The sequence below is a fragment of the Apis cerana genome, linkage group LG2 (genome assembly GCF_029169275.1).
Source record: "Apis cerana isolate GH-2021 linkage group LG2, AcerK_1.0, whole genome shotgun sequence".
NCBI lineage: Eukaryota > Metazoa > Arthropoda > Insecta > Hymenoptera > Apidae > Apis > Apis cerana.
The window spans coordinates 14,495,557-14,514,864 of NC_083853.1; the positions used below are offsets into that span (position 1 = coordinate 14,495,557).

The following is a 19,308-nucleotide window of genomic DNA, read 5'->3' on the forward strand; positions in this document are numbered from 1 at the left end:
CCAATTGTTATCGGCGTTCGCCGGTTGGAGAATTCGAGGGAATGAGCTTAGCAGGGAGAGGACGGTTATTGTTGTTGTTGTTGTTGTTGTGGCGTTGTTATTGTTGTTGTTGTTGCTGGCGAAGCAAAGGGCGGTGAAATTTATCCACCACGTAGTACGTGCCTCGATAATTTACCTTGTTTACGGTGGTATACATAGCCCGCATAGCGCTGTTTAACGTAACGGGAATTGCGAGGTTGCGCCGGCTGGCGGTGCGTGCACGCGCGGGCTCGCATTTCCTAATTGAAACCTAAATGCATCCTCGTGTTATCGATAATTAAATTACGCCTACCTTCCCGTTAAATTTCCCACAGCAATATTTCCCACTCGATCGTCAAGAATATAACGTTTCCCCTCCTCTTCTTTTCCTTTGCAAGGAACGAACAACAACACGATTTATCGATATAGATAATTATCGTTCCCGATGAATCACTCGCCTAGCGATCCGACGTGTTTTAAAAACGCAAGATCCTCGGTTAGAAATCCGGTTAGAAATCCGGTTGTAGGCGTTTATATTTATTTCGTTCGGTAGGCTTTCGTTTGTTTGCTTTAACAGCGAACGTGATGACTTCTATTAACGATCGAGTAAATTTTTCCCCCCCTCCTCTTCGTTCCAACTTTCATTATTAATCTCTTCGATCGAGAATCGCCTCTCCCAACCGTTTTCGGGGGGAAAAGAGAAGCCGATTTGGACGTTGGCCAATCGTTGTTGCCGCTGAAACTATTCGCCGAGAATCGCACGCGCGAACGCCGTGGGAGAAGAAACCCGTTTGTTATAATTCAACGGGAATTATTAGGTAATAACCAGTCGTGTGAAACTGCGAGCGAAGCGCGAGGACACATGGCGAGCAGGGACGCTCGATTTTTCTTCTCTTTCACGCAGGAAAGGCCGGCGCGCTTGGCTGCGTGCGCCTCTCTCCAACCAATTCGCTCGGGTCAGTTTCTTCTTCCTTGCGCGCCCGTGCAACTGATGAAATTGTTATTTTTAGCGCCGTCCCGTTATTCTCCCGTCTCGTTACGATGTTTCGCCGATCACTCTCTCTCTCTCTCTCTGTCTCGTTCCAAAACATTCTCTTCCTATCCTAATCTGAACGCGTGCAAAGGGATGGAACACGACGTGTGAGAGAAATTCGAATTTCTTTTAACGAAGAGAGAGAGAGATCTAATCGTGGCTAATTGCGGCGATCGAATGAGCCGATTTAACCCGCGGTTCATACCAGTTCATACTGGTCGACAGTTTATTAATCTCCCTTCGGCGTCTCGGGGAACCGCTAACTCGATTCTTTCATTAAGAATCGCTCGTTTCGATCGTTGCGCGAATCTTACTTCCAGCCGAGGTGAGGAAAAGAGATCTGTTTCTGGGGTTTCGGATAGGTTGGATAGGTTGGCGGCGGGTACACGCGCGTAGCGATCGTTGGCAGATGTTTTTAATGCAAGTTCAACGACTCGAGCGCCACACCGATAACAGGCTCGCCGCTCGTAAATACTACCAAGCGTAGCCTCGCCTTCGTCTTATCATCTTTTCCTTTTCTTTTTTTTTACAATAGGCGTTTCACAGGTGAAACTCGGGATATACTTTTTATAAATAGTAGCGGAGCAATGGTCTCGAGACCACTTTCAGCTCCACGCAGCTCCCCTCCCGATCGATCGATCGATCGATCGGCCAGACGCAATTTCCGCAGACACAAATTCTTGCCGTCGTCGTGGAACACGTAATAAATACGTGGGAATACGCGCGGGCAACGGGCGAGGGAAGGATCCGGCTTCGTGTTTGGACGAATGGGCTCGATACCGGTGGAGAGGGGAGGGGGGCATAACTGTCCCGAGCACGTGTGCCGTTGGAAATTCGGCGTGGCTGGCGCCTGTCGACGGTGCTGCGCGTGTTTACACCGTGCGGTGGCCCCTGAAACGACGCACCCCGCCCCTCAGCGGAAGACACTCGAGAAAGCACGCGTATCATCTATACGTACGCTACGTACCACCGACTAAAAATATATCGTTATGCCATACAATTCTTGCTACGCTAAAATTGGAAAGGCGCGGCGCGTCTGAATCGAAGTCGGAGAGCCCGACAAATTGGACAACCTTTTTTCACGAATTAATCACCATCCCATCACCGTCCTTCTTCTCTTTGCCTCCCCTTCTCTCGCTCTCTTTTCCTCTTCCCTTTTTATTCCTCTCTTTCGACGGACGTGTGCGTGTGCGCGTATCCTCCATCGTTTATAAAATAGGAGGCTCGCGTTTCTGCCGTTCGGGGAATGCGGGTCTCCTTGAACCTTGCTCCTCGCTCGTTCGCTCGCTGTTATAATTAATGATTTACCGCGTATATTACGTTATCCATTCGTAACGAAGATACACACCGAGAGAAACGGTCGTTTCGATCGTTTTCCGCTGATACTCGTTCATTTTCGCGGCGGAGCAGGAGGGGGGATCGGGCGTCGAGAGGAAACGACCTTGTCCCACGACTCGACACGACACTCGACTCGCCTCGACTCGCCTCGACTCGACTCGCGTGTGAACGACGAACAGATTTACGTTCGTAAGACGCACACGCGGGCCTGCCGGCCGATGACTCGTGCTTATTCAATCGCGTACAAAGTTCCGAATAACGACGTCGAGTTCCCCGGGAATATTTACTCGATCTAAATTCTAAATTAGGGTCAGGTGAATCTTCTTGGCCGGGAGGGGGGAGGGGGAGGAGAGAGGGGCAAAGTTGAAAGCGCGGTTTCAACTCGGGGGAATAAAAGGAGAACGGCCCGGGGCTACGAAGCGGCCTAGGAACACGTTGCGATGCAGGCATCGCAGCTAGCGATGGCTTCGAGTCGATCGCGCTCGAAACTACCGCTTCTGACACCGTTAAATCATCGCCATTGAATCGCACGACACTCGTCGCGTCTCGACTGTGTGTAGACTATATCCTTAAGATCCGTTGAGATATTTTGCAACGTTGGAGGCATTGGCTCGAGCGATTGGCACGCGCGAGGCGCGATATTAATTTAAACCCATCACTCGAGTCGACGCGTGTACACGTATATACGTATCAAAGCGAGCGCGTTGAAAGATGTTACAGATATCGAGCGACGGATTCGAAATGTTGGAACGAGTTAATCGGTCTGATCGCCCCGTGTTTGTATGTTTGAACGGCGTTACGTTAGCTCTGCCTGCGATCGACTCGAGCCCATCGCTCGAGTCGATGGGTGTCTGCATCGCAACATGTTTCAGCGTCCGCGGACAGCTTTAGAAGCGACGCTCGCGGCGATTCCTCGTACACGTTCACGGTCGCGCTTCGTTTTTATCTTGTCGTGCTATAAACCTCCTCTCTCTCTCTCTCGCTCGCTCGCTCGCTCGCTCTCCCTCCCTCCGCATCTGCCTCCGTAACCGTCGCCGTCTCCCGTCGTCGAAGACGCCTTGACATCGGCTACGAACGCATCGCTCTACTCTCTCTCCGCGAAATATCGAAGGATACTTTAATTATAGTATCGTCATCGATTCTCCCGCTTATCGGCCGTCTATCTTGGAATAATTCGCGACGACTTCCCTCCCCTCCCCTCGCCACACGTTTCGAAACCGAGGAAAATTGACAACCGGTCGTTCAACGTGCCGATCGCACGTTCCTTCCTGGCATTATCATCACCGTCATCATCGTTATTATTGTTGTTGTTATTATTATTGTTATCGTCGAACGCGCGGCGATATCGAAGAGAATAACGACCGCTATCAATCCTGCTCGTCAATTTACGCGGCGAGCACGAAATTTCCCCCTCTCCCCTTCTTCTCTCTTCCACGCACACGGCCCGAGGCTCGATAGGAGGTGAGCTCGTTATCGCAGCGATTTCTCAGGAATTTGGACGCGTGCCTCGCGTCTCGTTCCATCTTCCAGCTGGAAGAAGCGAGTTTAAAAGATCGTTTTCGAGTTGCGCGAGGGAGGGAAATTTCACCAGCGATGACGTTTTGCCACGTTTTTGCAGGATCCGCCGTACCGCAACAACGAGAGGGGAAGGAGCATGGGGGTCGGGCCGATGCGGTCGCGTCCCATGGAGAAGAGGCACGACACCTCGCCGTACAGCGGCGTCCCGTACCTTTCGCCGCCGCCCCCGGACACGTGGAGGAGAACGAATTCGGATTCGGCGCTCCATCAGAGCGCCAACGAAGCGTGCCAATCGACCACCACCATCCCCCATCGGCGAGGTACGCCTCTCTTCTCTTCTCTTCAACCGTAACACGAAATTTACTTCGAAACGAAAATTCGTTTTCGAAAGAGAAAGATGGGCGAGGGGGGCGTAAGTCGGCTCGAATTGGTTCGATCGAGCCGGATTGTGGGTGAATTGAACGTTTTCTCCTCGAAGAGGAGATGCAAAGTTTTCGCTGGAGGGGGGAACGCGCGGCAATCAGACGGCCGCTTGTTATAACCGGTCGCAATTGAATTCCGTGTGTCGCAGAATCTCTCCATCCCTCGTGGGGAAGCGCGCGTCATCTGGCGACAAATGGTTCAATTTGTCGGATATTCGATCCGATGTTTCCTGCGATTCGCCCCCTTTCTCCAATTCTCGCCTCGAAAATTGCTCGCGATTCCGTCCGGTCGGAGGATTCGAGTTAAGATTTCCTCTTCCTCTCTCTCTTCCTTCTTCTTCTTCTTCTTCTTGGGTGTAAATAAAATTGGACAGGCAGAACGTAACCTCTCCGAGGCGTTAAGTCAGTCTTCGCGTCGTTTCTGCGATCCGTCTCGCTCGAGGAAAAATCCAACTCGCGCAATAAACGCTTTCAATGGGCCCGCACGGATAAATAATCGCCGTGCAGGGAGACGTATTATTAAAAACCTCGAGTCGAGCTTCCTATTCTGGAACTTATTTGCTCCTGCTTGAATATCAAGCTAACTCGAAATCACTTTGGATCGCGTTATCAATTTATCAGCCGATCCTTCTAGACAGAAAGAAGAATATATAAGAGACGATATAATCCTAATCTATAAATCGCAAAAACTTGGCTAAAATTAAAATTTAACTTATAAGAAATAAGAGTACATGGAGAAAACTCCTCCTCGCATTTGTCCTTTCTTTTCAGTCCCTCTTTTAAAAATCACCGTCCTGTTTTCTCGAGATCGAAACGGATTGTGGAAGTTTTTCGAAAAAGTCGTTTCCCGGATTCCATAAACACGCTTCGATCGCTTCCCCTCTTGATCCGCCTCGAAGGCGACTCGAGGGAACGGAAACGTTATACCCGTCGCCGTAATATTAGCAACCAGCGTTACAACGGTGTTGCGTTGCCGCGGCGAAACCGTACACCACCTTGGCCGATGCGATGATACCGCATCCGACACCGCGTTTTTCCAAATAATTCGTGACTTCGTAATTAATGAAATGAAAGTGGAAAAATGTTCTTTTTTTTTCCAAACTAATTTATCTTGTACTTCGCGTAGATCAACACGCCATAAGCGGATCCGGGAGCGAGAACAGAAACTTGCATTACGGATTCATCGAACGGCCGAGATCGTCCTGCGAGATACCCAGAGTGCCTGGAAACAAGTGAGTAACTCTTCTCTGTTATCAAGAAGAAATCGGGAGAAATTTATGTTATAATATATATATATATATATATTAGGGTGTTAAGTTTCTTTCTAGGATTTTAATTTTATTATTAATTTATTTATGGAATCGGTCTCTTTTAAAACTTTTTCCTACACCGTTCAATGTGAATGGTGAAAGAAGCATTTGCTTTGGGAAAGGTGGTAGGAAATGAGACGAGCTACAGAGATTTGTATCATTTAGTTGCAACTGTTAGAGATTTAAAGATGGCAATTTTGGTGAGCAACGACCAGTTGAAAATTCGCAATACAGCAAGCTGGCCAAGATCTGAGACGTCTCTTTTTTTAAAGATTTTGTATCGATTCAAGACTTCGCAAAGTTCTTCCCTCCATTTGGTGGGATTGGAAAGGTTTAGTCTACTACGAAAAAAGAAAGAAACTTATGGGACACCCTGATAAATATCTATCCTCGCATTATTTATGCCTATTGCACGGGTCTTTCATCGTATCCATCGTACAGTATACTATACATAATTTTGAGCCCCCTTCCATTTTATCGACTGTTATCACGCGGGGAAACGGTTGGAGAATATGTCGGGGAAGGTTGACACGGTTGGAAAGGCGTCCTCTGCCGCCCCATCGTCTCTGAACGGAGATTGTTATTTGTCTTGCAGCATAGATCCGAGCTCTCAGCCAGCGGGGCAGCAAATTCCCATAGGGAACACGCGATCGTTGCCCGACCTGGCCCATTTCCAGTCGGATCAAGAGGATCACTCGAGCAGCACGCCGTTCAGCAACGTAAGTCCCGCCGATTAATCTTCTCTTCCCCCCTTCCTGTCCCATAAACGTCCCAATTATTTCTCGCAGTTTCTCGAAATATCTCTGTCGTCTCCGTGAATAAAAGAATTAAGAAATCCCTTCCTCCTCGTCGTAGCTAAAGAGAAGCCAGCTTGCCGGAAGGCTATCCTTTTCGCAGGATCAGACCAAGTAGACATCCTTTGTAACGGTAGTTTCTCTTAGGGCTGAGTAGAGAGCGCTGTTGCATCCGCGAACTGTGCTCGAGTCGACCGTGCCTCTCCACTCGAAGGAGCTATGGAGGAGGAGGCACGGTGTTCTCGGATTGGTCTTATGGAATCGGGGCATCTTTTATTTTCTCGAATCTTGCGATTTACGATCGTGATTCGGAGAAATAAGATTGAGATTTCGATGGAAAGATTCTTGGGACCATCTTGCACGATCGTTCTTCGTGTAATTTTTTTTTTTGGATAGAAATTTCAGATTGTATTTAATAACTGGCGAAATGTCAGTCTGATCGTGCAAGAGAATCTTCGAGAGAAAGGGGAGTAACGGCTGGTGCAATGCGTAGTGTTGCATGGGGAGGGAGGGGGGGAAGAAGGAAAAAGGAAAAGAAAAGATGTTTCTGTGCTTTTCTGCGCTTCGATGATAAGCATCGCTTCGAGCACGTCGCGACGGAACCTCTCCGCCACGACGAATAAGTAAAATCGAGCAAAGTCGGAGGATTTCGATCTCGAAGACGAGAAAAAGAGAAAATTTCGAGCATCCTGTTTCGCGCTTGGCGGGGCCACCTTTTCTTTTTAATTTCATTTTTTTTATTTTGCCTTTGTTGTAGTGTTCGTTTGTGTTTGTTATTTTGCAGAACCATTTATCAGTGCCTGTTAACTCTAGGTTTCTTCACACGTGTAAGGTTAGTGGTAATTTTTTTGTTTTTGCGCTTAACGCCGCGTTATTACGATTTTTCCCCTCTCCCCCTCTCTCTTAATCGTTTCTTGGTATTATCAAGTGCTTGCAAATTGATGGAGTCGAATAGAATTCAAAAGTCACGGGTTACCGCGATTCTGCGTACGTTTTTCTTCCGAAAAAAAGAAAAAACGAACGAACGAATTCGCCGAGATCGAAGTGGAGAATCGAAGATTCGAAAAATCTTCGAATCGTTATTCGAAATTATTTACGTCCACTTCGAAGTTGCTACGAAACTCGAGGAGGTAAAATTAATCCGATTGTGATCTCGTTCGGGATTAACGAGGGTGTTCGATTTTTTCGTCCGTTGTTTTAAAGAGGTTCGAAAGGGAAAGGAAACGAGAGAGAAATCTCGCCGGCGAAAAGACAGCGCGGTGAACGCGTGGCTTTCGAGTCGAGTCCGTGTTCCGCGAGCGACGCGAAAAAGACGGGCGAGCGATGGTTAATAACGGTGATGCCTGTGGAACAGGGTGTGGCGTTGGAAAACAGCACAAGTACTTCGCAACAGGATCTTCAGAGCTACTCGCAACAACCGCCGATGGCCCAGCCGCCGACGGCGACCACCCACAGCCCGGCTGGCCACCACTACATTTATCAGCAACCGCACAGTCCTGTGCCACCGCAAAGTCCAGTTAGTTGCGTCGTATATTTCTTTTAAAACTTGCCCTATTCGAGTTTTAACTCCGCGGAGAAAAATCGAAAGAAAAGAACTTACGAGACGAATCGGTTCTACATACACGTATATTGGTTTCTTTTGCCCGTAGAAGTCGTCGCAAACGCAGCAACCACAACTCAACTCGTTGGGCTCGTACAGGTCCTCGCAGCAGGTGAACAGGCCGTCGCCGCAGTCGTCGCCCGGGCTAACGATTCAAGTAAGCGCGTTCTCGCGGCGGGAGAGGGGGGACAGGAAGAAAAACTCGCACCGTGAAATGAAAATAATAATCTTTGGCCGATCCTTTTTCTCGATCGCAGGGGAGCCCGTTGAGCTACAGCAATAATCCATCGGCGCCTCCCAGCCCCACGGGTCATCCGGGTCCACCGAACTTGACGTCGGAGAGCATCGACCAAAACAGTTACTTCATGAACCAGGCACAAGCGGCGGCGCTTCAACAGGATTTCGAGCAGTTCACGATGGTTAGTAGATGGAACGCGTGCCCGTTTCGTTATCTCGATTTATCTAGTTTCCCCTGGCAACGAGCCAACGCCAATTCGAATTCGAGCAATCCTCGCCCCGAACGAAGAAAATAAAAAAGAAGAGCAAATCCATCGCTCGAGGGAAGACCTTGCAACTTGCACACCCTCGAGAAGAATAATTTCGTTATCCTTCTCCCTCCTCCCTTCTTCTCCTCGTTCCAAATTTTCCAACGATTCGTTCCAACTCCCGTCTCGTATCACCGCGTTTTAATCGGATCGTAATTGTCTGTTTGTGCATACGGAAGGGAGTGGTAAGTACGCGACCAGTTACGATCTCTCTTTGCGTAAGAATTGCGGATGCCGTTAGGTACGTATATATATACACATATGTATATACGAATTTTCGAACACAGTTTCCTTCATTTACCTGGATACGTTACCTCCCACGGATGATTCGATTGTATTGTTCGATCCTCCTCGATCGCGTCTCAACGGTTCTTTAGGTTTCTTTTTTTTTTTTATTCCTATTACATCTCGAAACATTCTCAACGCCTCTCGATCGACGCTTATCGGATTCATATATCTTGCGCTCTCTCTTGCATCCCACCGTTTTCGCTCGAAGACCACGAGAGCCCGTCCCGCGGATCGCGCGGCTCGTGGATTTTCGCTGTCGCCGCTGCCCCTCCCCCTCCCCCTCCTGCTCCTCGGTGACTGACCTTCAAGGTCAAGCGACATGAATTATTCCACGCGCACGTGTCACCGCCAATTATTCGCCACTCTCGCTTTTGGTATGGCTTCTCCTTTCTCCCTATTAAGAAGCATCCTCCCGTCGATTAAAAAGGTACGGGAATCGTAATGCGAGTTAACAATCCATGAGCCGGCCATGCGCGTGGTGTCGTGTCGTTAGCCGAATCGGTCGGTCATCCATCACGATTATCGATTAAGGATCTCCGTTCCCGAACGATGACTCACTTCGATGCTGCCTCGTCGAGTTTTTTTCACGGCTCGCTCATTTATTTTTCCCTCGTCCCGCGCAACGAGACACTCTTTTAGTAGACGCTCCCTCCCCTCCCGCATGCATTCTTCCTAACTTTTCGTTTCGTTTCGTTTCGTTTCGTTTCGTTTCGTTTCGTTTTCGTCCCCGTCCGTTCGTGGCCAGGCGTCGTTTTTCATCGCGGCCCCCCCTCCTCCCCCGATCGATAGACGCAGCAATTCCGTGGGTGCATTCTTTCGCTTCCTTCACGAATTTCGAACCTCTTCCTTTTTTTTTTTTTTTTTTCTTTTTTTTTTTCAATTCTTGTCAAGTCCCAAAGGAAGATGCAGATGATTGAAATGTTAAGCCTTGATGTTTATCTGTTGCCCGCATCCGTCAGGATTGGCCGAAATTCGCTCAGCAGCTGATGGAACTTGGTTGCACCTGGAGCACGCAGATAGAGGTGAAAAAAATAAATAAAAAAAAAAATTGCCCCCGAAAAATTTGCAACTCTTTTACCCTCCGATCCTTTACTCTTCTCCTTCTTTCTTTCTTTTCTTCTCTTCCTTCTTCGCGCGCGCGCGCGCCTTTTACCTTGCTCCTTTTTCTCCTTTTCTCTTTCTCTCTCTCTCTCTCTCTCTTTCTCTTTCTCTCCATCTTTTTTCGTATCAGCTGACGATCGATCGATGCGTTCGCGGTCACGTTGCAACACGGTGTTATCGACCACGCGTCTTCCTTCCGCAATTTGACCGAAATCCGATCGTTGGCGCGATAATTGGGCGTCTTGGGGCCTTGCTCGTTCAACACCGCTGTTCCCCTCCCCTTTGTAAAATTTACGAAACGAAACGTGGAGGAGAAAGAAAATACGGAAATCCTCGATCCGTCCGCTCTTCGAATTTAAGAAGAAGAAGAAGAAGAAGCAAATTTTTCAGAGAATTAAACGAACGAAGGAAGGATAATTCGAGAAAGAGGGGGCGGAAAAAGAAAGGAGAAATTCGCGATTTCCTTCCCCTCCTCCTCCCTTTTCCAAGAATAGAATATTCTTCGAAATCTAGAGCGATTAAAAAGGATCGATAAATAATCACGAGGAATAATATTATTTTCCGGTGAAGAGACTCGTCCTCGAATAAAAGCGCTTCACCCTTAGATCCGCCTTTTGTTTCTTCGTTTCCCCTTTTCTTGCTCCCCTCCGCGCTCTTCCTTTCCCTTCCCTTTGCTGCCCTCTTTGTTGGCCGCACCCTGTTCCCCTTCTTCGCTTCGCCACGAAACCAACCCTACGAACCGATCGACCGTGAAAGGAATACTCCGCGAAGCGATCGATCATTGCGAATCGTCCGATCTCTCTCTCTCTCTCTATCTATCTCTATCTCTCTTTCTCTCTCTCTTCTATCGATCCTTGCCTTGGAAGAGCGCGCGACAACGACTCGAACTGTTTCAGAACCCCGAAACTTTATTCGAACAATCAAATTCACCGCCCCCCTCCTTTTCTTTTCTCTTCTTCAGATGGACACCCCTGTGCCGACCAACATGATCGGGACGTACATCGGTTCGCCGAACCACACCACGAGTTACGCGCAGGTAAGCTCTCCTCTTTTCCTCTCTCTCTATCTCTGCATTTTTCTTAACGCTCGAGCGAATGAAAGGAGGGGAGGAGATCGAAAAATCGTTCGATAAATCGAGATTCGCATTTGCAGAACGACACGATGAACGTCGGCGGTGAATTGGGGAGCGGGGACGCGGGCTACTTCAGCACGAGCCCCCAGGTTCCTTATCAGCCTGCCACCACGACCGCGACCAGCAACAACACGACCACCACCCAACAGCTCACCCCACAGACGCCCAACACCCCGACGATCATCCTGACAGGTAAGGAGAAGAGAAAGGAGAGAGGAAGAGAGAGAGAGGGCTGCTTCCAATCTTTCTTTCGGCAGATTTCTCAGGGGCGGACGATCTGACGAATCCAGAATTCGTGAAGGATCTCGGCTCGGCGATGATGGGCGACTTCGACCCGGACATATTCCCGTCGGACGACGCTCTGAGGCAGGGCCTCGACCCCATCGACATGGACGGTCTACAAATGCTCACCGACCCGACCATGGTCATATCGGACCCGAGCGCCGAGGCCCACTTCAGGCGGGACCGACTTTAAGGCGAGGCAATTTTCAGATCAATTTTCAGATTACGCGCTGACTATTATTACTATCGTAGGGAAAAGAAAAAGAAAAAAGAGGAAAAAAAAAGAAAAAATACGAATTCTTATCCTGTCGTACGTGGTGTCGCGATTTATTCCTCGGACACTTTGACAAATGGGACGAGTCGTCGCGCTTCCAACGGGAAGTCGTTTCTCTACACGCAACCATTCTCCTCATCGTGGTGGCGGTGACGACGATTCTTCGACGAGGAGGGCGAATCGAACGGATTATGCATTCGGAGGGAAGGAAACGAGGGGCGGGAAAAGAATGTGGAGAATAAGAGGTGGGGAAATATCGTGGGAAATGACGAAATCGATCGGGAGGAAACGAAACGTCGAGGAAAACGTGTTCGCGTTGGAATCGCCGATTCCCCGTGTCCCGTTCGTGATAAACCGTTAATCGAGGATTAAGTAATACAAATCTTTATTAACCCTTTTTTTATTTTATACTACTTTGTACATTGTATCATGTATGATCTCTAAGAAGCACAAAACAAAATGTCTACTGATTTATACATGCTTTTGTCATATACGATCCTAGCGAGGCAAAAGAAGAAAGAAGAAACTATTGTTTAGGTGAAATTAACCGTTTAGCGGGAAAGAAGAAAAAAAAACGACGAGAAAAAGGAAAAAAAAATAATAATAATAAAATAAAATAAAATAAAATAAATAATAAGAAACTATTATGGAATACATACGTGGGTTGGTCACGCTCCTACCGACTCGGGGAGCAGCGTTTAACTCGGGAAGAAGCTCTGTAAAGCGAAACGAAACTCTTATAAAGAGTTAATGGACGCGAGAGAGGAGGGAGACATCTGTCGGCAGTATCTCGTATCAAGCATTTGAAAGGAAAAGAAATTCTCTTCAATCCCTTTCGTCCTCGCCTTTCCTTGCATCTCGAATTTCCTTCCCTCTACGAATCTCTCTCTCTCTCTCTCTCTCTAGATTTCGTTCTAGATCCAATCTAATCGAATCGTTGTAAATCGACGTATATATATATATACAAATTCGAAGCGTACCGATGCTTTTTTTCTCTATTATTCGCGTTGCACAGAAACAAGGAGAACAGGAGAGGGGAGGGGAAGAAGTCTACTCTCGTCAATTGTTTTTTGAAAGTAACGCGCGTTCAATCACTCTGTACACGTAAATTAATCGGCCGCTTAGCCATAATTCGACTATATATATATATAAAATGTAATAACTGAGAAGGAAAAAAAAGAGAGAGGAAACGAAAGCTTATATCGGAGCGTATACGTGACACTTTTTCGAGCACCCATTCGACAGCGACTGCGAAAAAAATCGCGTGTCCATGCGAAAAAAGACTTGAGGCCTTCGTTGTGCACACTGTTCGAAGCTGCTGACAGAATTATTCGACCCCGTTAACGTTCCTCTTTCTCCGAATACGAATTTCGCTCGCGTTAAAAAGAAAAGAAAAAGAATCACGAGAGAAGAGAATTTTCGTTAGTTCCAATCTTTGTTCACACGATCCCTGTCCCTCCCATTCGTTATTTAAACGTATTCTCTTAATGCACCGAGCGTACTGCCTGTTACCGTGCCTAAGCACATTCGATATCGATCAAATCGATATTTAAACGGAATCTTATTGTGTAACTCTTCACTCTGTGTCATCATTCGAGCGAATCTCGAATTTGAATGATGAATTTTCCTCGTCACCTTCGCGCGTAATACGATCGTTACGGAGGATTAAAGGGAATTTGGGTTGCGGAAAACTTGTTGCAAATTCCATAGATTGAGCGAGACAATTCTCCCCAACGAATAAAATTGAATTCGATTCTCGGTCAATTTTCGCTTCCTCGATCGAGCGTTTCGAAGCTCGCAAGCAAGTGTTCTGTACTTAAAATCGAGAGTTGTAAAATGTAAATGCGAGGGAAAAATAGGAATACTTTCTTCGCGACCAGGTTCGTTAAAAATTGTAAAATATATATATATATATGTACGCGAATGATTCTCCTCGAAAATTCGGAAAATTTGTCCCGTTGAGAATTTTTACAATTTGCGAATCTACTTTACGTGGATTTCGAGTCGTGAATTTCGATTTCGAGGAGCTCGAGAAGAAACGAGGAAATTAATCGATATGTTCGGAATTCCATTTCTGCGTAAAATTCCAAGTATTTCCCTTCTTTCATCTCGTCTTATCCAGTTTCGACACGCATGAACACACAAAAAGTGTGTAATCGCACTCCTTGCTCTCTCTCGCTCTCTCTCTCTCTCTCATACACATACGTATATACGCGCACGCTTTTCCCATGTTGAAGGAAGAAGGATGGATTGGACGGTCTCTCTTGTACGATCTCCGCGCGCCAATTTCAAATACGAATACTTCTCGAAAATGAAGTGGGGAAAAATGAGAGAGAGGCCTCGATCTACATCGATCGATCGTTGCATCGAAAGCGCGCCAAGATTCGAAGAAGGAATGAAGGAAGGAAGGGGGGAACGTTGTAATATTTGTATATAGCCATGTTATTGTGGTAAAGAAAATTACCTATATTATTATAAATATTACGCATATATATATATATATATATACATATATATATACATATATACATTTATATATATATATACATATATATATATACATATATATATATACATATTTAAGCCTGTAATACCGTTACGTTGTTGTATCATATTATTGTGAACACCATTTCTCAGACATCGATTTTTTTAAATAAAAAGAAAGTCTCTATCTCGAAATGCACTAAGCAGAGTATCCGTCGGAACAAAGCGAAACAAAAAGGGGAAAAAAAAAAAAAAAAAAAAAAAAAAAGGAAGGAAGAAAACATCCACCGCACCGAACGATCCGGTTTCTCGTTGTCGAGATTATCGAGATGAATCGCGGCTTTTTCGTTCGCCTCGTCTCTCGATTTTGATCTGCGTCGCCTTCGTTATATCGAATTTTCACTTATCGCGCTCGTTTCGTCCTTACTCGACTTCCGTTTCGCAAAAAAAGGAAAAGAAAAGGAAAAGAAAGGGGAAAAAAGATGTCGATTCCTCGAGGTTTATCCAATCGTTGTCCTCTGCTCAACGAGAGCGGATTATCGAGAAAGGACAGGACGATTTCTTTTGTAACGATCGGTGCCTGTAACGTTTCCAACCAACCAGCAGCCTTCTTGCCGAGAGACTGCTGAGAGACTGACGTTCGTCTCTCGAATCTGTATCTAAGCCACGATGTACACGATCTCGCACGACCAAAAAATCTACGAAGTCGGTCCTGCAACCGGAGACGCGACGAAGGACGAGTCTTCTCTCGGATCGGGATACGCGCTGCGAATTCGCGCGAACGATTCTCAAAAGTAATCGTCTAAATAGCGAGGAGAAATTGGAAAAATTTCCACGTTCGGATCGTTGGAGAAAATCGTTGGCGCGAACTATCGAAACGTCGAGATCGAATTCTCGCGAATAGGCGAATTTTGTGGCGAAAGTTCGATCCTCGATCGATTCCAGCTACGCTTTCGACTCGAAGCTGGCCGAATAGAGCTGTGCGTATCCTGGCGTAAAATGGCGGACGTCGATGCGCGTAACGAAACGAAAAAGAGAAATAGGAATAGGAAAAGGGGGGGAGGGGAAAGAAAGAAGAAGAAGAAAAATAAATATAGGAGAGAGGGACACATTCAGTCATTTCTCGCGCAACACCGTGATCCTTCTGCCCGTCGATGTGTAAATAATTGTTTCATATTGTTGTAAAGTAGAACGGTGATAAGGAGAGATGGATGGTACAAGCGAGGAGACGTCGGTACTCGTTTGCCGAGAGTAAATTTAAAAGAAAAAAGGGAAAAAAAAAAAGAAAAAAAAAAAGTCAAAGTCTCCCCCGTAATGTAAGCGCACAAAACAGAGGGTTAACGATCTATGTGTCTTCTTCGTGTTTAATCGTATCTTTGTTATTAAATCTTGAACGTCTTACGAATGTTTTTATCTGTGTATTTGCCCTGCCTGGGTCTACCCGTCATTCTCTCTCTCTCTCTCTCTCTCTCTGTGTCCCCCCTCTCCTTTCCTTTAGGAGCGCCACCAAGCATCGAACGACGAGCCATGGATCCCATCCAGCAGGTAATCCAGAAATATATCTATTCGTTCGTTCTCTTCTCTTTAGATAATAATTTTCGTATATAAATTTAGATTTTATTAATACATCTCTCATCTATCGTATCTGTCGTTTGTCTTAAAGTACTTTTTTTTTTATTGTTTAACATAAGTTGCAACGAAAGTCGAAATAGCGTCGGATTACGCTTTAAATACGTGGTCGGGATAGATCGAAGACAATAAAAGACGCGAATAATAAGTGAAAGAGATTCGAGAGTATACTCGCGAAAGAGGCGCCACACTTCCGTTTCAAGGACGTACGACTTTTGCGTGTAACAATCGAACATTGGCCGCGACGTTACCGACGAGACCGACGATATTATTACGATTACGCTTATCTTTCGAATCTTAAGGGAACCGGTAAGGGAACTGTTAATCGAATATCCGCATTCCTACTTTACGTGCTTTACGAACGGATCTACTACGGCTAATTAATCTACGTGTTGCTTACTAATATATTTCTCATCTTCTATAATATATACGTATATAGAAGATATATACCTATATCTATATATATATATATGTATATATATATATAGATAGATAGATATATATATATATATATACATATATATAGATATAGATTAAAGAACGGTGTCACGACACGGGCCGATCGTAGGATTGTGAAACGCGATTGGGCGCGAAATTTCGTGCGTACGAATGTTGGGAAACTAGGGGTTGGAAACCGGAGGGCGAAGAACTCGTTTGATTCGTTTAAATCTAGCTAGCGCCACCCCAGGATCATTGTTGAAACCGCCGAACGCATCTCCGTATTCGGTCGCCAATGGGCCCATCTCCTCGTTACTCCCGGCGAACGACGCCACGGAACCGGATTTCTTTTCAGACAGGGAATTCCGTTCCGCGACCGCTTTCTCATCTTCCGTCATCTTCGAATCCACGCTCGACTGCCAATTCGGAACCATTCGTTTAATGACACTCGTAGTAGCAATAATAGCATCCGCAATACCAGATTAATTTCCCCCTTTCACCTTTCCATCACCGAGGTTCCCGCGCAAGCTCGAGTCCTGCACAATGTCAGCTGGTTGATTACCCTCCAGCTTTGCGCCACGTTGTTCCGTGTTCTTAGCCCTTCGTCTCCTCTTTTTTTTCCGTTCCGGTCTTTCGACCAATATCACCTCGCGTGGCCGCTCGCGTTTCCTCGGTATCTTTTCCGGGTCTTGCGCTTCCAGTTTCGCCGCCGATCGTTTCTTCATCGTCGCCGCTTGCCGACTCTTCTTGCTCGAATTCGACTCGTTCGCGTCCTGCTTCTCCTGATTGTTGTTGTTGTTGTTGTTGTTGTTGTTGTTGCCGTTGTTCTCGCCCTGCCTTTTCTTTCGCCTCACCATCCCCGCCCGCTTCTCCTCGCGTATCTGCGGAGACTTGTCCGCAGACACGGGATTCTCCGACGATCTCTTGGACACGGTGTCGCGTTTGTCGATCGCCGACTCGTTCTCCTGATCGTCCTCCTCCTCGTCCTCCTCCTCCTCCTCCTCGTCCCTCAACTCCTCGAACTTGGCGTTGTTCTCCTCTATCTCCCTGATACGCTGATTCTCCGTGATCTCCCTCTTTATCTCCTCCTTGATCGAGTCTATCTTCCTCTGGATCTGCTCCTCCACCCGTTTCTGATAATCCTCGTCCACCTGCTCGGCCGAGCCACTCTCGCTCCCCTTCTGGGACGACTCCGATTTCTCGTTCGCGTTCTCCACGGCGGCCGTCTCCGGCACGTTCGCCGGAACGTCCCCGCCTTTCAACGTTTCCGGATTCCCTATATCGGCGATCTTCGACTCCTCCGTTTTCGACGCGTCCGCCCCCTTCACGCCGAGAGAGTCGGCGATCAAATTGCCGATCGGCTTGTTATCGTTCGACAGGCTGCTGATCTCCTGCGTCTTCCCCCCGGCCGCGTCCCCCCCCACCGCTTCTTGACTCTCCTGAGAGCTGCTCTGCAGGAGCTTGGCGCTTGCCTCGTCGCCCTCCATCTCCACCTTCGGCTCGTTGATCGGGGAGATGAGGGGTTTCTCGTTCTTCGCGTTGTCCGTGTCCCGGTCGCAGCCCGACTTGGACGAGCCGTCGTTCTCGTTCTTGTCGAGCACGTTCCTCTTCGACTGCTGCACGTTCGACCCTTCCTTCCCCTCCTTCGACTGCCCCAACTGATTGCTCTCCCCCTTGCTCGCCGCCTCCTTCTCGGGCGCGTCCCGCTTCAAAGACGCGTCCATCGTCTTCTGGTCCCCCGACGCCTCCCCCTCCACGCTCATCTTCGACCCGGAAACGTCCGCGCCCTCGATCGCCTCCTTCCCGCTCCCGTTCCCGTTCCCGGCCCCCCCGTTCCCGGCCCCGCTCGAGGCCTCGTGCTCCCTCTTCACCCTCACGTCCCCCCCCCGATACTTCCTCTTCTCCCCCCCGACCTCCTCCTCGATCGAGCTCTCCTCGAACGCCGCCCCCTCCTCCATCCCCCCCTCACCGCCCTCCTCCTCCATCTCCTCGTAATCCTCCGCCCCGGATATGCCCCTCTTCACCACGTCCTTCGCCTCGAAGTCGTCGTACAGGCTCGACCTCTCCTCCTGGTCTATGAATCTCGCCGGGTCCTCCCCCGCGCCGTATTCGCCACCCCCTCCCCTGTACCTGGCTTCCTTGTTCCTCGCCCCAACGCCGACCACCTCCTCCTCCGCCTCGTCCGCGTACACGGACGACCTCTCCTGCTCGAGGGGCACCTCGTAATCTTTGACGGGCAGTTTGGGCAGATCCCTGGAGGGGGAGGAGCGGCCGATTCTCGAGCCAGCTTTGATCCCCGAGCCCCCTTTGCCCGCTTGGACCGAGCGTTTCTCCTCGCTCTTCCCGCCCTCGTTCGCGGCCCCCCGCTTCACCGCCACCTCCTCCCCCCGCTTTATCCGGGGCCGCTTCCTCGTGTCCTCGGTCCGGATCGTCGTCTTGTCCGAGACGGCCTCCACGTTCCGCTTCGAATTGGCGGCGAAGTTTCTGCGTTCCACGCCGGACGATCCACGGAAGATCCGCTCTATCGACGGATCCACCTTGTTCCCCTGATCCTCGACCGCGTAGCCCCCGGCGTCCGAGTTACTGGTTTTCGAGGGGGAGGGGAAAAAGGACGGAGGAAATGTAGTTTTTTTTCGGGGAGGGATTCTGTTTTTGGGATTCTGCCGCCCCCCTCTCTCTCTCTCTCTCTCTCGGTCCCTCTCGCGAGGGAGAGGGAGAGGAAGGGAGGAAAATTTATTGTTATAGAGACAGGAGGGGGATGGTTGGGAGAATGATTGAATTATTGGTTCGTGCAATAAATACCTGGCCTGGTCTTTGACGACCTCTGGAAAGCAATGAGAAACGAACGATCGGAGAAGTATGGACAGAACAAGGATGTGTGCACAATTGAGATGGAGTCGTACGATCATGGTGTCGCAAGGAAACGGGCATCGTAGCGCAGTTTTTTCCTATGAATGGGCGTGCGTGCGAGCTACTCTCATAATTTGACGATTGATCATGAGATATATACTTTATCGGACGACGTTGGTGCTGCTTGAATATGGCGCAGGCTCTCGATCGAGTACGGTCGAGATGTTGCTTTTGTTCGACGCCACGTAGCCA

At 48.2% G+C, this 19,308-nt stretch overlaps 2 protein-coding genes across 18 annotated transcripts in view; one reads left to right on the plus strand and one right to left on the minus strand.

Annotated features, from left to right (window-relative positions):
* The window catches only part of LOC108002839 (CREB-regulated transcription coactivator 1), a 32,937-nt gene extending 17,393 nt beyond the window's left edge, over window positions 1-15,544 (plus strand). For 3 of the 17 annotated variants that reach the window (XM_062070910.1, XM_062070917.1, XM_062070909.1), the window contains 11 exons: window positions 4,008-4,227; window positions 5,456-5,561; window positions 6,235-6,358; window positions 7,218-7,265; window positions 7,788-7,949; window positions 8,083-8,190; window positions 8,291-8,452; window positions 9,826-9,888; window positions 10,929-11,003; window positions 11,120-11,291; window positions 11,357-15,544. In XM_062070910.1, coding sequence (XP_061926894.1) covers window positions 4,008-4,227; window positions 5,456-5,561; window positions 6,235-6,358; window positions 7,218-7,265; window positions 7,788-7,949; window positions 8,083-8,190; window positions 8,291-8,452; window positions 9,826-9,888; window positions 10,929-11,003; window positions 11,120-11,291; window positions 11,357-11,574 — 1,458 coding nt within the window. In that variant the 3' untranslated portion in view covers window positions 11,575-15,544. Of the gene's footprint in view, window positions 1-4,007; window positions 4,228-5,455; window positions 5,562-6,234; window positions 6,359-7,217; window positions 7,266-7,787; window positions 7,950-8,082; window positions 8,191-8,290; window positions 8,453-8,757; window positions 9,889-10,928; window positions 11,004-11,119; window positions 11,292-11,356 lie in introns of those variants that run through there. The other 14 variants (XM_017064756.2, XM_017064758.3, XM_062070912.1 and 11 more) reach the window with 8 other exon arrangements.
* LOC108002699 (uncharacterized abhydrolase domain-containing protein DDB_G0269086-like) lies at window positions 12,027-19,247 on the minus strand. Its single transcript, XM_062070908.1, is given in 2 exon segments — window positions 12,027-18,989; window positions 18,991-19,247. Coding segments are annotated over 2 exon segments (2,448 nt in total). The 5' UTR covers window positions 19,138-19,247; the 3' UTR covers window positions 12,027-16,688.
* Window positions 19,248-19,308: the final 61 nt, after the last annotated feature.